Source organism: Agelaius tricolor, unplaced genomic scaffold (genome assembly GCF_023055355.1).
Source record: "Agelaius tricolor isolate 1412-34295 unplaced genomic scaffold, bAgeTri1.0.p SCAF_1, whole genome shotgun sequence".
Lineage (NCBI taxonomy): Eukaryota > Metazoa > Chordata > Aves > Passeriformes > Icteridae > Agelaius > Agelaius tricolor.
The window spans coordinates 113,703,855-113,726,559 of NW_027269261.1; the positions used below are offsets into that span (position 1 = coordinate 113,703,855).

The 22,705-nt window shown below is 32.7% G+C and overlaps 1 protein-coding gene across 2 annotated transcripts in view; it reads left to right on the plus strand.

Annotated features, from left to right (window-relative positions):
• ELP3 (elongator acetyltransferase complex subunit 3) overlaps positions 1–22,705 on the plus strand; it is a 146,053-nt gene that overhangs the window by 2,634 nt on the left and 120,714 nt on the right. For both annotated transcript variants that reach the window (XM_071448056.1, XM_071448046.1), the window contains exons 3-6: positions 3,528–3,666; positions 5,609–5,679; positions 14,512–14,575; positions 17,520–17,588. In XM_071448056.1, the coding sequence (XP_071304157.1) occupies positions 3,528–3,666; positions 5,609–5,679; positions 14,512–14,575; positions 17,520–17,588 (343 nt within the window). The remainder of the gene's footprint in view (positions 1–3,527; positions 3,667–5,608; positions 5,680–14,511; positions 14,576–17,519; positions 17,589–22,705) is intronic.

The following is a 22,705-nucleotide window of genomic DNA, read 5'->3' on the forward strand; positions in this document are numbered from 1 at the left end:
ATTTACAGAAACTTCTTCCTTCTTTATTTATGTGGAGGAAGAAATCCTGAATTTGTTATTTACAGAAACTTTTTCCTTCTTTATTTATGTGGAGGAAGAAATCCTGAATTTGTTGTTCACAGGAATTTTTTCTTTCTTAATTTATGTGAAGTAAGAAATCCTGAATTTGTCCTTTATAGAAATTCCTTCTTCCTTGACTTATTTGGAGTAAGAAAAGCTGAATTTTTTACTTACAGAAACTTTTTCCTCCTTTATTTATTTGGAGTAAGAAATCCCGAATTTATTTTTATAGAAATTTCTTACTCCTTTATTTATTTATGTCCAGTAAGAAATCTTGAATTTGTTCTTTATAGAAATTTCTTCCTCCTTTATTTATCTGGAGTAATAAATCCTGAATTTGTTATTTACAGCAACTTTTTCCTTCTTTATTTATGTGGAGGAAGAAATCCTGAATTTGTTCTGTATAAAAATTCCTTCTTCCTTGACTTATTTGGATTAATAAAAGCTGAATTTTTTGTTTACAGGAATTTTTTCCTCCTTTATTTATTTGGAGTAAGAAATCCAGAATTTTTTGTTTACAGAAATTTCTTCCTCCTTTATTTATTTATTTGGAAAAAGAATTCCTGATTTTGATGTTTACAGGAATTTCTTCTTTATTTATATATTTATAAAACCTGAATTTGTTGTTTACGGAATTTTTTCCTCCTTTATTTATTTGGAGTAAGAAAACCTGAATTTGTTCTTTATAAAAATTCCTTCTTCCTTGACTTATTTGGAGTAAGAAAAGCTGAATTTTTTGTTTACAGGAATTTTTTCCTCCTTTATTTATGTGGAGGAAGAAATCCTGAATTTGTTATTTACAGAAACTTTTTCCTTCTTTATTTATGTGGAGGAAGAAATCCTGAATTTGTTCTTTATAAAAATTCCTTCTTCCTTGACTTATTTGGAGTAATAAAACCTGAATTTATTTTTATAGAAATTTCTTCCTCCTTTATTTATTTGGAGTAATAAATCCTGACTTTGTTATTTACAGCAACTTCTTCCTTCTTTATTTATGTGGAGGAAGAAATCCTGAATTTGTTGTTCACAGGAGTTTTTTCCTTCTTTATTTATGTGGAGTAAGAAATCCTGAATTTGTTCTTTATAGAAATTCCTTCTTCCTTGACTTATTTGGAGTAATAAAAGCTGAATTTTTTACTTACAGAAACTTTTTCCTTTTTTATTTGTGTGAGTAAGAAAACCTGAATTTTTTGTTTACAGAAATTTCTTCCTCCTTTATTTATTTATTTGGAAAAAGAATTCCTGATTTTGATGTTTACAGCAATTTCTTCTTTATTTATGTGGAGTAAGAAAACCTGAATTTGTTGTTTATAAAAATTTTTTTCCTCCTTTATTTATGTGAAGTAAGAAATCCTGAATTTATTGTTTCCAGAAATTCCTTCTTCCTTTATTTCTGTAGAGCAAGAAAACCCAAATTTCCCCCACTTTTCCCACTTTATTGCCATAATTCCAAACTTTTTCCTGGAAATTCCTGCCAGGAATTGCCTTGGAGGAGAACTCAGCTCCTGGCTGGGTGTGTAGGGTTAATTAATGACATTAATTAATCACCACAAGCAATTAAACACCAAGCAGGAATTATCCCTGAAAATGGCCCAGCAGGAGCTTTGCAAGAGTCAGGATAAAACCAAATTTAGGGGGAAAACACAGAAAATAAAAAACCATTGACAGCTGTCAGTTGAGTTTTGGTGTTTCCACACCCACTGCAGCTGCTTGTGGAGCAGAACTGGAGGAGCCTGCCAGGATCCCTGTGGCACACGTGGAAAGGAGGGCAGATTTTGGTGATTTTGGTGATTTTGGGTATTTTTGGATAGTTTTGTGTGTTTTGGTTGCAGGCTGAAGACCAAACCCTCAGCCAGGCACAGGCAGTGTCAGTTGAGTTTTGGTGTTTCCATCACCCTGCAGTTGTGTTTAATTCTTCTGCCTGGATCTCTGTGGCACAGGTGGAAAGGAGGGCAGGTTTTGGTGATTTTGGGTATTTTTTTGGTGATTTTGGGTATTTTTTGGGTGATTTTCGATGATTTTGGCTGTTTCTGGTTGCAGGCTGAAAACCAAACCCTGAGCCAGGTACGATCAGCTGTCAGTTGAGTTTTGGTGTTTCCACACCCACTGCAGCTGCTTGTGGAGCAGAACTGGAGGAGCCTGCCAGGATCTCTGTGGCACAGATGGAAAGGAGGGCAGCTTTTGGTGATTTTGGTGATTTTGGGTATTTTTGGATGATTTTGGGTGTTTGTGGTTGCAGGCTGAAAACCAAACCCTCAGCCAGGCACAGGCAGCTGTGAGCTGAGTTTTGGTGTTTCCATCACCCTGCAGTTGTGTTTAATTCTTCTGCCTGGATCTCTGTGGCACAGGTGGAAAAGAGGGCAGGTTTTGATGATTTTGGAGGGTTTTTTTGGTGATTTTGGGTATTTTTGGGTGGGTTTGGGTGTTTTTATTTGCAGGCTGAAAACCAAACCCTGAGCCAGGTACGATCAGCTGTCAGTTGAGTTTTGGTGTTTCCACACCCACTGCAGCTGCTTGTGGAGCAGAACTGGAGGAGCCTGCCAGGATCCCTGTGGCACAGGTGGAAAGGAGGGCAGCTTTTGGTGATTTTTTGGTGTTTTTTGGTGATTTTGGGTATTTTTGGATGATTTTGGGTATTTTTGGATGATTTTGGGTGGTTTTATTTGCAGGCTGAAGATCAAACCCTCAGCCAGGCACAGGCAGCTGTGAGTTCAGTTTTGGTGTTTCCATCACCCACTGCAGCTGCTTGTGGAGCAGAACTGGAGGAGCCTGCAAGGATCTCTGTGGCACAGATGGAAAGGAGGGCAGCTTTTGGTGATTTTGGGGTGTTTTTTGGTGATTTTGGGTGGTTTCTGTGGATTTTGGCTGTTTGTGGTTGCAGGCTGAAGACCAAACCCTCAGCCAGGTACAATCAGCTGTGAGTTGAGTTTTGGTGTTTCCATCACCCTGCAGTTGTGTTTAATTCTTCTGCCTGGATCTCTGTGGCACAGGTGGAAAGGAGGGCAGATTTTGGTGATTTTGGGTGATTTTGGGGTATTTTTGGATGGGTTTGGGTGTTTTTATTTGCAGGCTGAAGACCAAACCCTCAGCCAGGCACAGGCAGCTGTCAGTTGAATTTTGGTGTTTCCACACCCACTGCAGCTGCTTGTGGAGCAGAACTGGAGGAGCCTGACAGGATCCCTGTGGCACAGATGGAAAGGAGGGCAGCTTTTGGTGATTTTGGTGTTTTTTGGTGATTTTGGGTGGTTTCTGTGGATTTTGGGTGTTTCTGGATGCAGGCTGAAGACCAAACCCTCAGCCAGGTACGATCAGCTGTCAGTTGAGTTTTGGTTTTTTCACACCCACTGCAGCTGCTTGTGGAGCAGAACTGGAGGAGCCTGCCAGGATCCCTGTGGCACAGGTGGAAAGGAGGGCAGCTTTTGCTGATTTTGGGTATTTTTGGTGATTCTGGGTGTTTTTATTTGCAGGCTGAAGACCAGGACCTCAGCCAGGTACGGGCTGCCGGCGCAGCCGCGTCTCGTCGACATCATCGCGGCCGTGCCGCCGCAGTTCCGGAAGGTTCTGCTGCCAAAGCTCAAGGCCAAGCCCATCAGGACGGCCAGTGGGGTGAGACACAGGGGGTTTCTCCTCCTTCCCCACACCCTCCCTGCTCCCAGCCCCAAATTTGGGTAATTTGGGTTGAATCCCCACCCAAAGGCAGGGGTGGCGCTGCCTTTTCAGCACAGAGGAGAGTTTGGGGGAAAAGTTCCTTCCTTGGAGGTTTTCCTGTGGTTCTGCATCCCTGGAAGGGTCCATGGAAAGCACCCTGGGATAGGGATTTTTATATCAGACCCCAATTTACACTGAAACCACCTAAATCTCTGTATTAGAGCCCAGTTTATACTGAAACCACCTAAATCTCCATAGCAGACCCAAATTTATAGTGAAACCACCTAATTTTTGATATCAGACCCAAATTTACACTGAAACCACCTAAATTTCCACATCAGACCCCAATTTATTCTGAAACCACCTAAATTCTTTATATCAGACCCCAGTTTATTCTGAATCCACCTAAATGTCCATATCAGACCCCAATTTACACTGAAACCATCTAATTCTTTATATCAGACCCGAATTTATACTGAAACCACCTAAATCTCCATATCAGACCCCAGTTTATACTGAAACCAGCTAATTCTTTATATCAGACCTGATTCTTTATATCAGAGCCCAGTTTATACTGAAGCTGCTCAGTTCTTTATATCAGACCCCAATTTACACTGAAACCACCTAAATCTCCATATCAAACCCCAATTTATACTGACATCACCTATTTTTTATATCAGACCTAATTCTCCATATCCAACCCCAATTTATTCTGAATCCACCTAAATCTCCATATCAGAGCCCAGTTTATACTGAAACCACCTAATTTTTTTATATCAGTCCCTAATTTACACTGAAACCACCTGATTTTTTATATCAGACCCCAATTTATTCTGAAACCACCTAATTCTTGATATCAGACCCCAATTTATTCTGAAACCACCTAAATCTCCATATCAGACCCAAATTTATACTGAAATCACCTAATTTTTTATATCAGACCCCAATTTGCACTGAAACCACCTAAATCTCCATATCAAACCCCAATTTATACTGAGATCACCTAACTTTTTATATCAGACCTAATTCTCCGTATCAGACACCAATTTACTCTGAATCCACCTAATTCTTGATATCAGACCCCAATTTATTCTGAAACCACCTAAATCTCCATATCAGAGCCCAATTTACACTGAAACCATCTAATTTTTTATATCAGACCCAAATTTAAACTGAAACCACCTAATTCTCCTTATCAGACCCCAAATTATACTGAAATCACCTAATTTTTCATATCAGACCTAATTCTCCATATCTGACCCCAATTTACACTGAAACCACCTAATTCTTGATATCAGACCCCAATTTATTCTCAAACCACCTAAATCTTCATCTCAGACTCCAGTTTATTCTGAAACCACCTGATTTTTTATATCAAACCCCAATTTACACTGAAACCACCTAATTCTTCATATCAGACCCTAATTTACACTGAAACCACCTAAATCTCCATATCAAACCCCAATTTATACTGAAACCACCTAATTTTTCATATCAGACCTAATTTTCCATATCAGACCCCAATTTATTCTGAAACCACCTAAATCTTCATATAGACCCCAATTTATTCTGAAACCTCCTGATTTTTTATATCAGCCCTAATTCTCCATATCAGACCTGTTCACTGTAAACCACCCCATTCTCTATATCAGACCTCAAACATTTATTTATTAATTCATTTCTTATTTATTCTTAGTACAAAACCTGACAGCATGAAATAATATTTAATAGAATTTCTTCAAGATTCCTATTTCTCTCTGGCTTTGTTTTCCCCTTCTGGGCTTAACCCACATCAATTTTACCACAGAACAGCCCCACAGATGCCCCCAGCACCCCCAGCCTCACAAAAAACAGTTGAATTTTGTAAATTTTGGGGTAATTCCTGCAATTTCCCTGGCAGATCGCCGTGGTGGCCGTGATGTGCAAACCCCACCGGTGCCCCCACATCAACTTCACGGGGAACATCTGTGTGTGAGTATGGGGACACAAAATTTGGGTGGGTGTGCAACCCAAATCTGATTGGTACAAATGACAAACGGGATGGGAGTGCCAGGGATGTGCTGGTTTCATTCTCTGAGCTCTTTGATTGCCAGCATCAGCCCCATCCCATGGCTGGGACAGTGGGGAGGTGCCAGCAGCTCACAGCCCAGCACAGACAGGGAATTTCATGGTAGAATTTGATTTAAAAGTTGTTTTTGGAGCAATCACACCAAGCAAAAGCACATTGTTGGCAGTTCCATCCATTGTTTTACCTTTGGTTAAAACACTGAATTATTTTGCTAATTTTGAATCCAATTCCTGCTTGCCTCACAGCCCAGGCACAGACAGAGAATTTCATGGTACAACTGAATTTAAAAGTTTTTTACAATCACACCAAGCAAAAACACATTGATGGCAGTTCCATCCAACCACTCTAAGCCCAGGTACCTTTAGTTAAAACAATTTATTTTGCTTATTTCCAATCCAATTCCTGCCTGTGAGCCCTATAACAAATGCACAGAGCTCCATTATTAACCTTAAAACTTCCTAATATCTCTCCAGATAAACTTTCCCGCAGCTTAGGGAGTTATTCCAGACCAATATTCTAGATTTTTGTTCTATTTGTCCTTACTTTTCTACATTTGACAGAATTTCTCTGCTGATTTATCTCATGGCTGCTGCTCAGCTCTGATCTCAGTTCTGCTCCTTTTGCAGCTTTCCCAAATCTCTGATTTTCTGCATTCCCACACTTGGAGCTCTTTGATTTTCCAGCATCCCTCTCATTCCATGGTACAATTTAATTTAAAAGTTGTTTTTTGAGCAATCACACCAAGCAAAAGCACATTGATGGCAGTTCCATCCATTGTTTTACCTTTGGTTAAAACACTGAATTATTTTGCTAATTTTGAATCCAATTCCTGCTTGCCTCACACCCCAGGCACAGACAGAGAATTTCATGGTACAACTGAATTTAAAAGTTTTTTACAATTATAAAAAGCAAAAGCACATTGATGGCAGTTCCATCCATTGTTTTACCTTTGGTTAAAACAATTTATTTTGCTTATTTCCAATCCAATTCCTGCTTGTGAGCCCTATAACACAATGCACAGAGCTCCATTATTAACATTAAAACTTCCTAATATCTCTCCAGATAAACTTTCCTGCAGCTTAGGGAGTTATTCCAGACCAATATTCTAGATTATTGTTCTGTTTGTCCTTATTTTTGTACATTTTCCAGAATTTCTCTGCTGATTTATCTCATGGCTGCTGCTCAGCTCTGATCTCAGTTCTGCTGCCTTTTGCAGCTTTCCCTGGCAGGAGGAATTGGGATTTCTCCCAGGAAATGGCCTCAGGTTGTTCCAGGGGAAGTTCAGGTTGGGTTTTGGGAACAATTCCTGCCCAGGGAGGTTTGGAATCCCCATTCCCAGAGGAATTCCAAATTCCCATGGAAATCCCACCTGGGGACACGGATTTGGAATTCCCTGATAGAAGAAATTGGGATTTTTCCCAGGAAAGAGCCTGAAGTTCCTCCAGGAGAAGTTCAGGTTGGATTTTGGGAACAATTCCTGCCCAGGGATTTTTGGAATTCCCATTCCTGAGGAATTCCCAATCCCTATGGAAATCCTATTTGGGGACACGGATCTGGAATTCCCTGATAGAAGAAATTGGGATTTTTCCCAGGAAAGAGCCAGAAGTTCCTCCAGGAGAGGTTCAGGTTGGATTTTGGGAACAATTCCTGCCCAGGGATTTTTGGAATCCTCATTCCCAGAGGAATTCCCAATCCCTGTGGATGTGGCACTTGGGGACACGGATCTGGAATTCCCAGGCAGGTGGGATTGGGATTTCTCCCAGATTGTTCCAGGGAGTTTCAGGTTGGGTTTTGGGAACAATTCCTGCCCAGGGAGGTTTGGAATCCCCATTCCCAGAGGAATTCCCAATCCCTGTGGAAGTGGCACTTGGGGACAGGGATCTGCAATTCCCTGATAAAAGGAATTGGGATTTCTCCCAGATTGTTCCAGGGAGTTTCAGGTGAATTTTGGGAACAATTCCTGCCCAGTGATTTTTGGAATCCCCATTCCTGAGGAATTCCAAATTCCCATGGAAATCCCATGGAAGTGGCACTTGGGGACACGGATCTGGAATTCCCTGACAGGAGGAATTGGGATTTCTACCAGATTGTTCCAGGTTGGATTTTGGGAACAATTCCTTCCCCATTCCCAGAGGAAATCCCAATCCCCATGGAAATCCCACCTGGGGACACAGATCTGGAATTCCTGACAGGAGGAATTGGGACTTTTCCCAGATTGTTCCAGGGAGGTTCAGGTTGGATTTTGGGAACAATTCCTGCCCAGGGAGGTTTGGAATCCCCATTCCCAGAGGAATTCCCAATCCCTGTGGAAGTGGCACTTGGGGACACGGATCTGGAATTCCCTGAGGAGGAATTGGGATTTCTCCCAGGAAACGGCCTCAGGTTGTTCCAGGAGAGGTTCAGGTTGGGTTTTGGGAACAATTCCTGCCTGGAAAGGGTTTGCCAGGGAGGTTTGGAATCCCTGTTCCCAAAGGAATTCCTAATCCCCATGGAAGTCCCACTTGGGGACATGGATTTGGAATTCCTTGATAGAAGAAATTGGGATTTTTTCCAGGAAAGAGCCAGAAGTTCAGGTTGGGTTTTGGGAACAATTCCTGCCCAGGGATTTTTGGAATCCTCATTCCCAGAGGAATTCCAAATTCCCATGGAACTGGCACTTGGGGACACGGATCTGGAATTCCCTGGCAGGTGGGATTGGGATTTCTCCCAGATTGTTCCAGGGAGTTTCCGGTGAATTTTGGGAACAATTCCTGCCCAGAGAGGTTTGGAATCCCCATTCCCAGAGGAATTCCCAATCACTGGAAGTGGCACTTGTGGACACGGATCTGGAATTCCCTGATAGGAGGAATTGGGATTTCTCCCAGGGAACAGCCAGAAGTTGTTCCAGGAAGTTTTAGGTTGGGTTTTGGGAACAATTCCTGCCTGGAAAGGGTTTTCCAGGGAGGTTTGGAATCCCTGTCCCCAAAGGAATTCCCAATCCCCGTGAAAAACCCATTTGGGGACACGGATCTGGAATTCCCTGACAGGAGGAATTGGGATTTCTACCAGATTGTTCCAGGTTGGATTTTGGGAACAATTCCTTCCCCATTCCCAGAGGAATTCCCAGTCCCTGTGGAAGTGGCACTTGGGGACACGGATCTGGAATTCCCTGAGGAGGAATTGAGATTTCTCCCAGGAAATGGCCTCAGGTTGTTCCAGGGGAAGTTCAGGTTGGGTTTTGGGAACAATTCCTGCCCAGGGAGGTTTGGAATCCCCATTCCCAGAGGAATTCCAAATTCCCATGGAAATCCCACCTGGGGACACGGATCTGGAATTCCCTGGCAGGTGGGATTGGGATTTCTACCAGATTGTTCCAGGGAGTTTCAGGTTGGATTTTGGGATCTGCCCAGGAATTCAAATCCCCATTCCCAGAGGAATTCCAGATTCCCATGGAGGTGGCACTTGTGGACACGGATCTGGAATTCCCTGACAGGAGGAATTGGGATTTCTCCCAGGAAATGGCCTCAGGTTGTTCCAGGGAGTTTCAGGTTGGGTTTTGGGAATATTCCTGCCCAGGGAGGTTTGGAATCCCCATTCCCAGAGGAATTCCCAATCACTGGAAGTGGCCCTTGGGGACATGGATCTGGAATTCCCTGATAAAAGGAATTGGGATTTTTCTCAGGGAACAGCCAGAAGTTGTTCCAGGAAGTTTTAGGTTGGGTTTTGGGAACAATTCCTGCCTGGAAAGGGTTTGCCAGGGAGGTTTGGAATCCCTGTTCCCAAAGGAATTCCAAATCCCTGTGGAAGTCCCATTTGGGGACATGGATCTGGAATTCCTTGATAGAAGAAATTGGGATTTCTCCCAGATTGTTCCAGGAGAAGTTCAGGTTGGGTTTTGGGAACAATTCCTGCCCAGGGAGGTTTGGAATCCCCAATCCCAGAGGAATTCCCAATCCCCGTGGAAATCCCACCTGGGGACACGGATCTGGAATTCCCTGACAGGAGGAATTGGGATTTCTCCCAGATTGTTCCAGGTTGGATTTTGGGAACAATTCCTTCCCCATTCCCAGAGGAATTCCCAGTCCCTGTGGAAGTGGCACTTGGGGACACGGATCTGGAATTCCCTGATAGGAGGAATTGGGATTTTTCCCAGGAAAGAGCCTGAAGTTCCTCCAGGAGAGGTTCAGGTTGGATTTTGGGAACAATTCCTGCCCAGGGATTTTTGGAATCCCCATTCCTGAGGAATTCCCAGTCCCTGTGGAAGTGGCACTTGGGGACACGGATCTGGAATTCCCTGATAGAAGAAATTGGGATTTTTCCCAGATTGTTCCAGGGAGTTTCAGGTTTGATTTTGGGAACAATTCCTGCCCAGGGATTTTTGAAATCCCCATTCCTGAGGAATTCCAAATTCCCATGGAAGTGGCACTTGTGGACACGGATCTGGAATTCCCTGAGGAGGGATTGGGATTTCTCCCAGGAAATGGCCTCAGGTTGTTCCAGGAGAGGTTCAGGTTGGATTTTGGGAACAATTCCTGCCTGGACAGAGTTTTCCAACCCTGGAATTCCTGCCCAGGGAGGTTTGGAATCCCCATTCCTGAGGAATTCCCAATCCCCGTGGAAATCCCACTTGGGGACACGGATCTGGAATTCCTTGATAGAAGAAATTGGGATTTCTCCCAGATTGTTCCAGGAGAAGTTCAGGTTGGGTTTTGGGAACAATTCCTGCCCAGGGAGGTTTGGAATCCCCATCCAAGAGGAATTCCCAATCCCTATGGAAATCCTATTTGGGGACACGGATTTGGAATTCCTTGATAGAAGAAATTGGGATTTTTCCCAGGAAAGAGCCAGAAGTTGTTCCAGGGGAAGTCCAGGTTGGGTTTTGGGAACAATTCCTGCCTGGAAGGGGTTTGCCAGGGAGGTTTGGAATCCCTGTCCCCAAAGGAATTCCAAATTCCCATGGAAATCCCACTTGGGGACACGGATTTGGAATTCCCTGAGGAGGAATTTGGGACTTTTCCCAGGTTGTTCCAGGGAGTTTCAGGTGAATTTTGGGAACAATTCCTGCCCAGGGATTTTTGAAATCCCCATTCCTGAGGAATTCCCCCAAAGTTCCTTTCCCAGCATTCCTGGACAACCCCAGCCCTGCAGGAGCAGCCACTCCCACCAAAAACTGAAATTTTCACCTTTTCCTCAAGGGAGAAAATCTCCTCCTTCCAGGACCCAAACCCACCCTTGAGATTATTAATTTAGTGTTATTTTCTTTATTCATTTCTATTCATTTATATTGATTTATTGTTAATTTGGATATTAGCTTCCCACCCTTGTGATTATTAATTTAGTGTTATTTTCTTTATCAATTTATATTGATTTATTATTAATTTGAATATTAGCTTCCCACCCTTGTGATTATTAATTTATTATTATTTTCTTTATTAATTTATATTCATTTATATTGATTTATAATTAATTTGAACATTAGCTTCCCACCCTTGTGATTATTAATTTCGTGTTATTTTCTTTATTAATTTATATTCATTTATATTGATTTATGATTAATTTGGATATTAGCTTCCCACCCTTGTGATTATTAATTTATTATTATTTTTGTTATTAATTTATATTCATTTATATTAATTTATTATTTATTTTGATATTACCTTCCCACCCTTGTGATTATTAATTTATTATTATTATCTTTATTAATTTATATTCATTTATTATTAATTTGAACATTAGCTTCCCACCCTTGTGATTATTAATTTAGTGTTATTTTCTTTATTCATTTATATTCATTTATTATTAATTTGAACATTAGCTTCCCACCCTTGTGATTATTAATTTATTATTATTTTCTTTATTAATGTATATTCATTTCTATTGATTTATTATTAATTTGAATATTAGCTTCCCACCCTTGTGATTATTAATTTATTATTATTTTCTTTATTAATTTATATTCATTTATATTGATTTATTATTAATTTGGATATTAGCTTCCCACCCTTGTGATTATTAATTTATTATTATTTTCTTTATTTATTTATATTAATTTATATTCATTTATTATTAATTTGAACATTAGCTTCCCACCCTTGTGATTATTAATTTATTGTTATTATCTTTATTAATTTATATTAATTTATTATTAATTTGAACATTAGCTTCCCACCCTTGTGATTATTAATTTAGTGTTATTTTCTTTATTAATTTATATTCATTTATTATTAATTTTAACATTAGCTTCCCACCCTTGTAATTATTAATTTATTATTATTATCTTTATTAATTTATATTCATTTATTATTAATTTGAACATTAGCTTCCCACCCTTGTGATTATTAATTTAGTGTTATTTTCTTTATTAATTTCTATTCATTTATTATTAATTTTAACATTAGCTTCCCACCCTTGTGATTATTAATTTAGTGTTATTTTCTTTATTAATTTCTATTCATTTATATTAATTTATTATTAATTTGAACATTAGCTTCCCACCCTTGTGATTATTAATTTATTATTATTTTCTTTATTCATTTCTATTCATTTCTATTGATTTATGATTAATTTGAATATTAGCTTCCCACCCTTGTGATTATAAATTTAGTGTTATTTTATTTATTAATTTATATTAATTTATTATTAATTTGAACATTAGCTTCCCACCCTTGTGATTATTAATTTATTATTATTTTCTTTATTAATTTCTATTCATTTCTATTGATTTATTATTAATTTGAATATTAGCTTCCTACCCTTGTGATTATTAATTTATTATTATTTTCTTTATTAATTTTTATTCATTTATATAGATTTATTATTAATTTGAATATTAGCTTCCCACCCTTGTGATTATTAATTTAGTGTTATTTTCTTTATTGATTTATATAGATTTATTATTAATTTTAACATTAGCTTCCCACCCTTGTGATTATTAATTTATTATTATTTTCTTTATTAATTTCTATTCATTTCTATTGATTTATTATTAATTTGAATATTAGCTTCCTACCCTTGTGATTATTAATTTATTATTATTTTCTATATTAATTTATATTCATTTATTATTAATTTTAACATTAGCTTCCCACCCTTGTGATTATTAATTTATTATTATTTTTGTTATTAATTTATATTCATTTATATTAATTTATTATTTATTTTGATATTACCTTCCCACCCTTGTGATTATTAATTTATTATTATTATCTTTATTAATTTATATTCATTTATTATTAATTTGAACATTAGCTTCCCACCCTTGTGATTATTAATTTAGTGTTATTTTCTTTATTCATTTATATTCATTTATTATTAATTTGAACATTAGCTTCCCACCCTTGTGATTATTAATTTATTATTATTTTCTTTATTAATTTCTATTCATTTATATTGATTTATTATTAATTTGGATATTAGCTTCCCACCTTTGTGATTATTAATTTATTATTATTATCTTTATTAATTTATATCAATTTATATTCATTTATTATTAATTTGGATATTAGGTTCCCACCCTTGTGATTATTAATTTATTATTATTTTCTTTATTCATTTCTATTCATTTCTATTGATTTCTTATTAATTTTAACATCAGCTTCCCACCCTTGTGATTATTAATTTAGTGTTATTTTCTTTATTAATTTCTATTGATTTATTATTAATTTGAACATTAGCTTCCCACCCTTGTGATTATTAATTTAGTGTTATTTTCTTTATTAATTTATATTCATTTATTATTAATTTGGACATTAGCTTCCCACCCTTGTGATTATTAATTTAGTGTTATTTTATTTATTAATTTATATTGATTTATTATTAATTTTAACATTAGCTTCCCACCCTTGTGATTATTAATTTATTATTATTTTCTTTATTAATTTCTATTAATTTCTATTAATTTTAACATTAGCTTCCCACCCTTGTAATTATTAATTTATTCTTATTTTCTTTATTAATTTCTATTAATTTCTATTGATTTCTATTGATTTCTTATTAATTTTTTGCCCTCCAGCTGCTGAAATCTCCTGGCATCAGCTCCATTTTATTCAGATTAAAGAACAAGGGCTTGGCTTATTTTGAATTCTCCTCCTCATTTTGACTCCATTCCCTTGAAATCTGATTTTGATGATTCTTTTCCCACATTTTCATTTCTTCCCAAACATTCCCTGCCCCAAATCCATGAAATTTTCCAGGTAATTCCTTGTCTAAAATGCACAAATTGCCAGCAAATGAATGTGGGCATGGTGATTAATTTATTCATTAATTTCTAATTAATTTTATAATGAGGATGGATGACTCCTACAGCTGAGTTTCCTCACCATCCAAATGTTAAAATGTTAAAATGTTAAAATGTTAAAATGTTAAAATTCCCCAAATTTCTGGCAAAGTGCATGGGTGATAATTCAATTTTCCATCTCTCCTTGGCCCAAAAAAATTCATATTCTGCATGGAATAAAGTGAGAGAATTGAGGGAATCATGGAAAACATTCCAATTTTGAAATTATTATTTAAAAAAAAATCCATTTATTTGCTTGTAACCATTGCCCCAAAACTTTTATGGCTGCTCCCTAAAAAACAATGGAATAGCCCAGAAATATTTCCATGGATTTTGCTTCCAGAAAATCTCCCTGGCTTCTTTCAGGTCTCATTCTCATGCAAATTAATTCCAATTAATTCCAATTTTAATATCAATATCACAGAAATAATTGGAATTTTGAGTTGAATTCTTGGTTTTTTCTGTTTTTTTTTCCCTGCAGGTATTGCCCAGGGGGCCCTGACTCTGATTTTGAATATTCCACCCAGTCCTACACAGGATATGAGGTTCTGATTTTTTATTTTTCTTTTTAATTTTAATTTTTTTTTTGTTATTCCCACATTCCTTAAGCCTGGCTTTGGTTTAGGCTGGGCTTTATTTCTGCTGCTCCCTCCTCTTGCAAGAATAAAGGCAAAAATAAACACAAAAATCAAAAAAAAAACCAAAATCAACTTTCATAAACTTCAGGTTTTAAAGCAAAATCCAGGAGAGGAATTCTTACAATAATTAATTACAATTAATTCACTGCATTTTTGTAATTATTACAATTACAAATAATTACAAATTATTGCAATTCATGATGAGTTCAAATTTTAAAATTTGTCTAAGAAGGTTCTTCAAACACAGAGATCTGGAGAGGTTCCTACAGAATATTAAAAGAAGTGTAAATTTTGATTAAAAAATCCTCATTTTTTAGCTGTTAATACCCCTGAAATTCAATGAATTCCCTTTTATCTGCAGTGATAAATTGAAATTTTTATATTTAAATTTTTCTATTTCCAAACTTCCCTCCCTGTTGTCTGGAGAAGGTTTAACAACAGTTTATGATTGAATTATTGGGACTGATTTTAACCAAAAAACTCCAAAGCTGTGGTAGGAAAATGAGGTAAAACCCACCTGGATTAATTTGCTGAAAATTCCTTTTAAATAGAAATTATTTCTGTTGTTAACTCAGTGATTTCCATCTTTAAATAGGAAAAAATGGGAAATATCAAGTGAATCCAGGGACTAGAAAATCTATTTAAAATATTATTAATAGCTTCCCATCAGCTGGTGATTTAAAAAATGATTTTTTTTAAAATTTTAATTGAAGGAATAAATTTAATTTAGAAATATAAATCTATTTAAAATTTTAATAATAGGTTCCCATCAGCTAGTGATTTAAAAAATGATTTTTTAAAATTTTAATTGAATAAATTTAATTTAGAAATATAAATCTATATAAAATATTATTAATAGCTTCCCATCAGCTGGTGATTTAAAAAATGATTTTTTTAAATTTTAATTGAATAAATTTAATTTAGAAATATAAATCTATTTAAAATTTTATTAATATGTTCCCATCAGCAATTGAAGGAATAAATTTAATTTAGAAATATAAATCTATTTAAAATTTTAATAATAGGTTCCCATCAGCTAGTGATTTAAAAAATGATTTTTTAAAATTTTAATTGAATAAATTTAATTTAGAAATATAAATCTATTTAAAATTTTAATAATAGGTTCCCATCAGCTAGTGATTTAAAAAATGATTTTTTAAAATTTTAATTGAATAAATTTAATTTAGAAATATAAATCTATTTAAAATATTATTAATAGCTTCCCATCAGCTGGTGATTTAAAAAATGATTTTTTAAAAATTTTTAATTGAAGGAATAAATTTAATTTAGAAATATAAACCTATTTAAAATTTTATTAGTAGCTTCCCATCAGCTGGTGATTTAAAAAATGATTTTTTTTTAATTTTAATTGAAGGAATAAATTTAATTTAGAAATATAAATCTATTTAAAATTTTATTAATAGGTTCCCATCAGCTGGTGATTAAAAATGATTTTTTTAAAATTTTAATTGAAGGAATAAATTTAATTTAGAAATATAAATCTATTTAAAATTTTATTAATATGTTCCCATCAGCAATTGAAGGAATAAATTTAATTTAGAAATATAAATCTATTTAAAATATTATTAATAGGTTCCCATCAGCTGGTGATTTAAAAAATGATTTTTTAAAAAATTTTAATTGAAGGAATAAATTTAATTTAGAAATATAAATCTATTTAAAACTTTATTAATAGGTTCCCATCAGCTGGTGATTTAAAAAATGATTTTTTTTTTAAATTTTAATTGAAGGAATAAATTTAATTTAGAAATATAAATCTATTTAAAATTTTATTAATATGTTCCCATCAGCAATTGAAGGAATAAATTTAATTTAGAAATATAAATCTATTTAAAATATTATTAATAGGTTCCCATCAGCTGGTGATTTAAAAAATGATTTTTTTTTTTAATTTTAATTGAAGGAATAAATTTAATTTAGAAATATAAATCTATTTAAAATTTTATTAGTAGCTTCCCATCAGCTGGTGATTTAAAAAATGATTTTTTTTTTAATTTTAATTGAAGGAATAAATTTAATTTAGAAATATAAATCTATTTAAAATATTATTAATAGCTTCCCATCAGCTGGTGATTTAAAAAATTATTTTTTTTAAATTTTAATTGAAGGAATAAATTTAATTTAGAAATATAAATCTATTTAAAACTTTATTAATAGGTTCCCATCAGCTGGTGATTTAAAAAATGTTTTTTTTAAAAATTTTAATTGAAGGAATAAATTTAATTTAGAAATATAAATCTATTTAAAATTTTATTAATAGGTTCCCATCAGCTGGTGATTTAAAAAATGATTTTTTTTAAAATTTTAATTGAAGGAATAAATTTAATTTAGAAATATTTGAGACCCAGACTGAGTGTAGGAGGAATTTTAAAAACATTTTGTGGTTTTTGTAACACTTTTTGTGACTCATAGCAGAGTTTTATTTTAGCTTGGAGAGCACTAAAAATATTGGAATAATTTGGAATATTCCAAAATATTGGAATTTCGTTGGAATGCAAACACTAAAAATGGAATAATTTTGGTGATTTTAGGTCATGGTGCCATCTCAGGGTAAAAATGTTGAAATTTTAAAAAATTTAAAATTTAAATTTAAATTTAAATTTAAAAATTTAAAAATATTTTAAAAAAATTTTAAAAAATTTAAAAATATTTTTAATAAATTTAAAAAAATTTAAAAAATATTTTAAAAAAGAGCCAAATTCATATTTATAATTTTACAAAGTTTTGGGTTGGGGGTTTGGAGGCTTTGGGTCAGTCAGGATTTGAAGTTTTCAGCATTTTTGGGGGGAAAAATAAAGTTTCTAAAATGAATTTTTGGGGTTTTTTTCAGCCAACATCCATGAGGGCCATCCGGGCTCGCTACGATCCCTTCCTCCAGACCAGGCACAGAGTGGAGCAGGTAAAATTTCCTTCAATTTGGGATGCAAAAAAATCAGAATTATTTCAATTTCTTCAATTAGTGAGCTGCAGAAATTAAAAAATTTTAAAAAATTAAAAATTTAAAAATTTTAAAAATTCAATTTTAGAGTTAAATTTATCTATTTTCAGCTGCAGAAATTAAAAAATTAAAAAAAATTTAAAATTAAAAAAATTTAAAAATTCAATTTCTAGAGTTAAATTTAAATCTGCTTTGATCAGTTTTTCCTTTATCTCCAAATCCATTGGAAAATTCTCCATGAATTCAGAACTTTCTCCCTCAGGATTAAAGGAAATTTTAAGGATTAAAGGAAATTCAAAGCAGAAATTAAAAAATTTTTAAAAAGTTAAAAAATTTTTAAAAATTAAAAATTAAATTTTTAGAGTTAAATTTAAATCTGCTTTGATCAGTTTTTTCTTTATCTCCAAATGCATTGGAAAATTCTCCATGAATTCAGAACTTTCTCCCTCAGGATTTTGAGGATTAAAGGAAATTTTAAGGATTAAAGGAAATTCAAAGCAAAAATTAAAAAAATTAAAAAATAAAAAAAAATTTCAAAAATTAAAAAATTAAAAAAATTTTAAAATTTAAGAATTTTAAAAAATTAAAAATTCAATTTCTAGAGTTAAATTTAAATCTGCTTTGATCAGTTCTTTCTTTATCTCCAAATCCATTGGAAAATTCTCCATGAATTCAGAACTTTCTCCCTCAGGATTTTAAGGATTAAAGGAAATTTTAAGGATTCAAGGAAATTCAAAGCAGAAATTAAAAAATTTTTAAAAATATAAAAAAATTTAAAATTTTAAAAAAATTAAAAATTGAATTTCTGGAGTTAAATTTATCCATTTTCAATGGTCCAACTCTCATTTCCATGAAAGAAATGGTGAATTTTGAACCTTTCCTAAGGTCTCTACCTGATTTTTAATAATAATTTTTAATAATTTCGGTGTTTTTGGAGAGTTGGGTGTGAAAAGTTTCTCAATCCTGGTCTGCTTTGATCAGTTCTTTCTTTATCTCCAAATCCAGTGGAAAATTTTCTATGAATTCAGAACTTTCTCCCTCAGGATTTTAAGGATTAAAGGAAATTTTGAGGATTAAAGGAAATTTTAAGGATTAAAAGAAATTCTACATGGATGAAAGGAAATTCAAATCAGAAATTAAAAAAAATTTAAAAAACTAAAAAAAATTTGAAAATTTGAAAAAATTAAAAATTAAATTTTTAGAGTTAAATTTATCCATTTTCAGTTGGTCCAACTCTCATTTCCATGAAAGAAATGGTGAATTTTGAGCCTCTCCTAAGGTCCTTACCTGATTTTTAATAATCATTCCAAAATTCTTTTATTTGGGTGTGAAAAGTTTCTCAATCCTGGTCTGCTTTGATCAGTTCTTTCTTTATCTCCAAATCCAGTGGAAAATTCTCCATGAATTCAGAACTTTCTCCCTCAGGATTAAAGGAAATTTTAAGGATTAAAGGAAATTCTACATGGATTCAAGGAAATTCAAAGCAGGAATTAAAAAAAATTTTAAAATTAAAAAATTTTCAAAAATTAAAAAATTTAAAAAATTTTAAAATTTAAAAAAATTAAAAAATTTTAAAAATTAAAAAAATTTAAAAAATTAAAAATTCAATTTCTAGAGTTAAATTTAAATCTGCTTTGATCAGTTCTTTCTTTATCTCCAAATCCAGTGGAAAATTGTCCATGAATTCAGAACTTTCTCCCTCAGGATTGTGAGGATGAAAGGAAATTTTAAGGATTAAAGGAAATTCAAAGCAGAAATTAAAAAATTTAAAAAATTTTAAAAAATTAAAAATTTTTAAAAATAAAAAAATTCAATTTCTACAGTTAAATTTATCCATTTTCAATGGTCCAACTCTCATTTCCATGAAAGAAATGGTGAATTTTGAACCTTTCCTAAGGTCTCTACCTGATTTTTAATAATAATTTTTAATAATTTGGGTGTTTTTGGAGAGTTGGGTGTGAAAAGTTTCTCAATCCTGGTCTGCTTTGATCAGTTCTTTCTTTATCTCCAAATCCAGTGGAAAATTCTCCATGAATTCAGAACTTTCTCCCTCAGGATGAAAGGAAATTTTAAGGATTCAAGGAAATTCTACATGGATTCAAGGAAATTCAAAGCAGGAATTAAAAAATTTTAAAAAATTTAAAAAAATTTAAAAATTAAAAAATTTAAAAATTAAAAATGAAATTTCTGGAGTTAAATTTAAATCTGCTTTGATCAGTTCTTTCTTTATCTCCAAATCCAGTGGAAAATTCTCCATGAATTCAGAACTTTCTCCCTCAGGATTTTGAGGATTAAAGGAAATTCTACATGGATTCAAGGAAATTCAAAGCAGGAATTAAAAAATTTTAAAAAATTTAAAAATTTAAAAATTTTAAAAAAATTTAAAAATTCAATTTCTAGAGTTAAATTTATCCATTTTCAATGGTCCAACTCTCATTTCCATGAAAGAAAAGGTGAATTTTGAGCCTCACCTAAGGTCTCTACCTGATTTTTAATAATAATTTTTAATAATTTCGGTGTTTTGGAGAGTTGGGTGTGAAAAGTTTCTCAATCCTGGTCTGCTTTGATCAGTTCTTTCTTTATCTCCAAATCCAGTCGAAAATTCTCCAGGAATTCAGAACTTTCTCCCTCAGGATTAAAGGAAATTTTAAGGATTAAAGGAAATTCAAAGCAGGAATTAAAAAAAAATTTAAAAATTAAAAAATTTTTAAAAATTAAAAAATTTAAAAAATTAAAAATTCAATTTCTAGAGTTAAATTTAAATCTGCTTTGATCAGTTCTTTCTTTATCTCCAAATCCATTGGAAAATTCTCCACGAATTCAGAACTTTCTCCCTCAGGATTAAAGGAAATTTTAAGGATTAAAAGAAATTCTACATGGATTAAAGGAAATTGAAAGCAGAAATTTAAAAAATTTTAAAAATTTAAAAATTTAAAAAATTAAAAATTCAATTTCTAGAGTTAAGTTTAAATCTGCTTTGATCAGTTCTTTCTTTATCTCCAAATGCATTGGAAAATTCTCCACGAATTCAGAACTTTCTCCCTCAGGATTTTGAGGATGAAAGGAAATTCTACATGGATTCAAGGAAATTCAAAGCAGAAATTAAAAAATTTTAAAAAATTAAAAAAATTTTAAAAAGATAAAAATAATTAAAAAATTAAAAATTAAATTTTTAGAGTTAAATTTAAATCTGCTTTGATCAGTTCTTTCTTTATCTCCAAATCCAGTGGAAAATTCTCCATGAATTCAGAACTTTCTCCCTCAGGATTTTGAGGATTAAAGGAAAATTTAAGGATTAAGGGAAATTCAAAGCAGAAATTAAAAAATTAAAAAAATTTAAAAAAATTAAAAATTTTTAAAAATAAAAAAATTCAATTTCTAGAGTTAAATTTATCCATTTTCAATGGTCCAACTCTCATTTCCATGAAAGAAATGGTGAATTTTGAACCTTTCCTAAGGTCTCTACCTGATTTTTAATAATAATTTTTAATAATTTGGGTGTTTTTGGAGAGTTGGGTGTGAAAAGTTTCTCAATCCTGGTCTGCTTTGATCAGTTCTTTCTTTATCTCCAAATCCAGTGGTAAATTCTCCATGAATTCAGAACTTTCTCCCTCAGGATTAAAGGAAATTTTAAGGATTAAAAGAAATTCTACATGGATTAAAGGAAATTGAAAGCAGAAATTTAAAAAATTTTAAAAATTTAAAAATTTAAAAAATTAAAAATTCAATTTCTAGAGTTAAGTTTAAATCTGCTTTGATCAGTTCTTTCTTTATCTCCAAATGCATTGGAAAATTCTCCATGAATTCAGAACTTTCTCCCTCAGGATTAAAGGAAATTTTAAGGATTAAAGGAAATTCAAAGCAGAAATTAAAAAATTTTTAAAAATTAAAAAATTTTTTAAAAATTAAAAAATTTTTAAAAAACTAAAAAATTTTTAAAAATTAAAAATTAAGTTTTTAGAGTTAAATTTAAATCTGCTTTGATCAGTTTTTTCTTTATCTCCAAACCCATTGGAAAATTCTCCATGAATTCAGAACTTTCTCCCTCAGGATTTTGAGGATTAAAGGAAATTTTAAGGATTCAAGGAAATTCTACAGGGATGAAAGGAAATTCAAAGCAGAAATTAAAAAAATTTTAAAAACTAAAAAATTTTTAAAAATTAAAAATTAAATTTGTAGAGTTAAATTTAAATCTGTTTTGATCAGTTTTTTCTTTATCTCCAAATGCATTGGAAAATTCTCCATGAATTCAGAACTTTCTCCCTCAGGATTTTGAGGATTAAAGGAAAATTTAAGGATTAAGGGAAATTCAAAGCAGAAATTAAAAAATTTAAAAAATTTAAAAAAATTAAAAATTTTTTAAAATAAAAAAATTCAATTTCTAGAGTTAAATTTATCCATTTTCAATGGTCCAACTCTCATTTCCATGAAAGAAATGGTGAATTTTGAACCTTTCCTAAGGTCTCTACCTGATTTTTAATAATAATTTTTAATAATTTCGGTGTTTTTGGAGAGTTGGGTGTGAAAAGTTTCTCAATCCTGGTCTGCTTTGATCAGTTCTTTCTTTATCTCCAAATCCAGTGGAAAATTCTCCAGGAATTCAGAACTTTCTCCCTCAGGATTAAAGGAAATTTTAAGGATTAAAGGAAATTCAAAGCAGGAATTAAAAAAAAATTTAAAAATTAAAAAATTTTAAAAAATTAAAAAATTTAAAAAATTAAAAATTCAATTTCTAGAGTTAAATTTAAATCTGCTTTGATCAGTTCTTTCTTTATCTCCAAATCCATTGGAAAATTCTCCAGGAATTTAGAGCTTTCTCCCTCAGGATTAAAGGAAATTTTAAGGATTAAAGGAAATTCAAAGCAGGAATTAAAAAAAAATTTAAAAATTAAAAAAATTTAAAAAATTTAAAAATTTTAAAAAATTAAAAATTCAATTTCTAGAGTTAAATTTAAATCTGCTTTGATCAGTTTTTTCTTTATCTCCAAACCCAGTGGAAAATTCTCCATGAATTCAGAACTTTCTCCCTCAGGGTTAAAGGAAATTTTAAGGATTCAAGGAAATTCTACATGGATTTA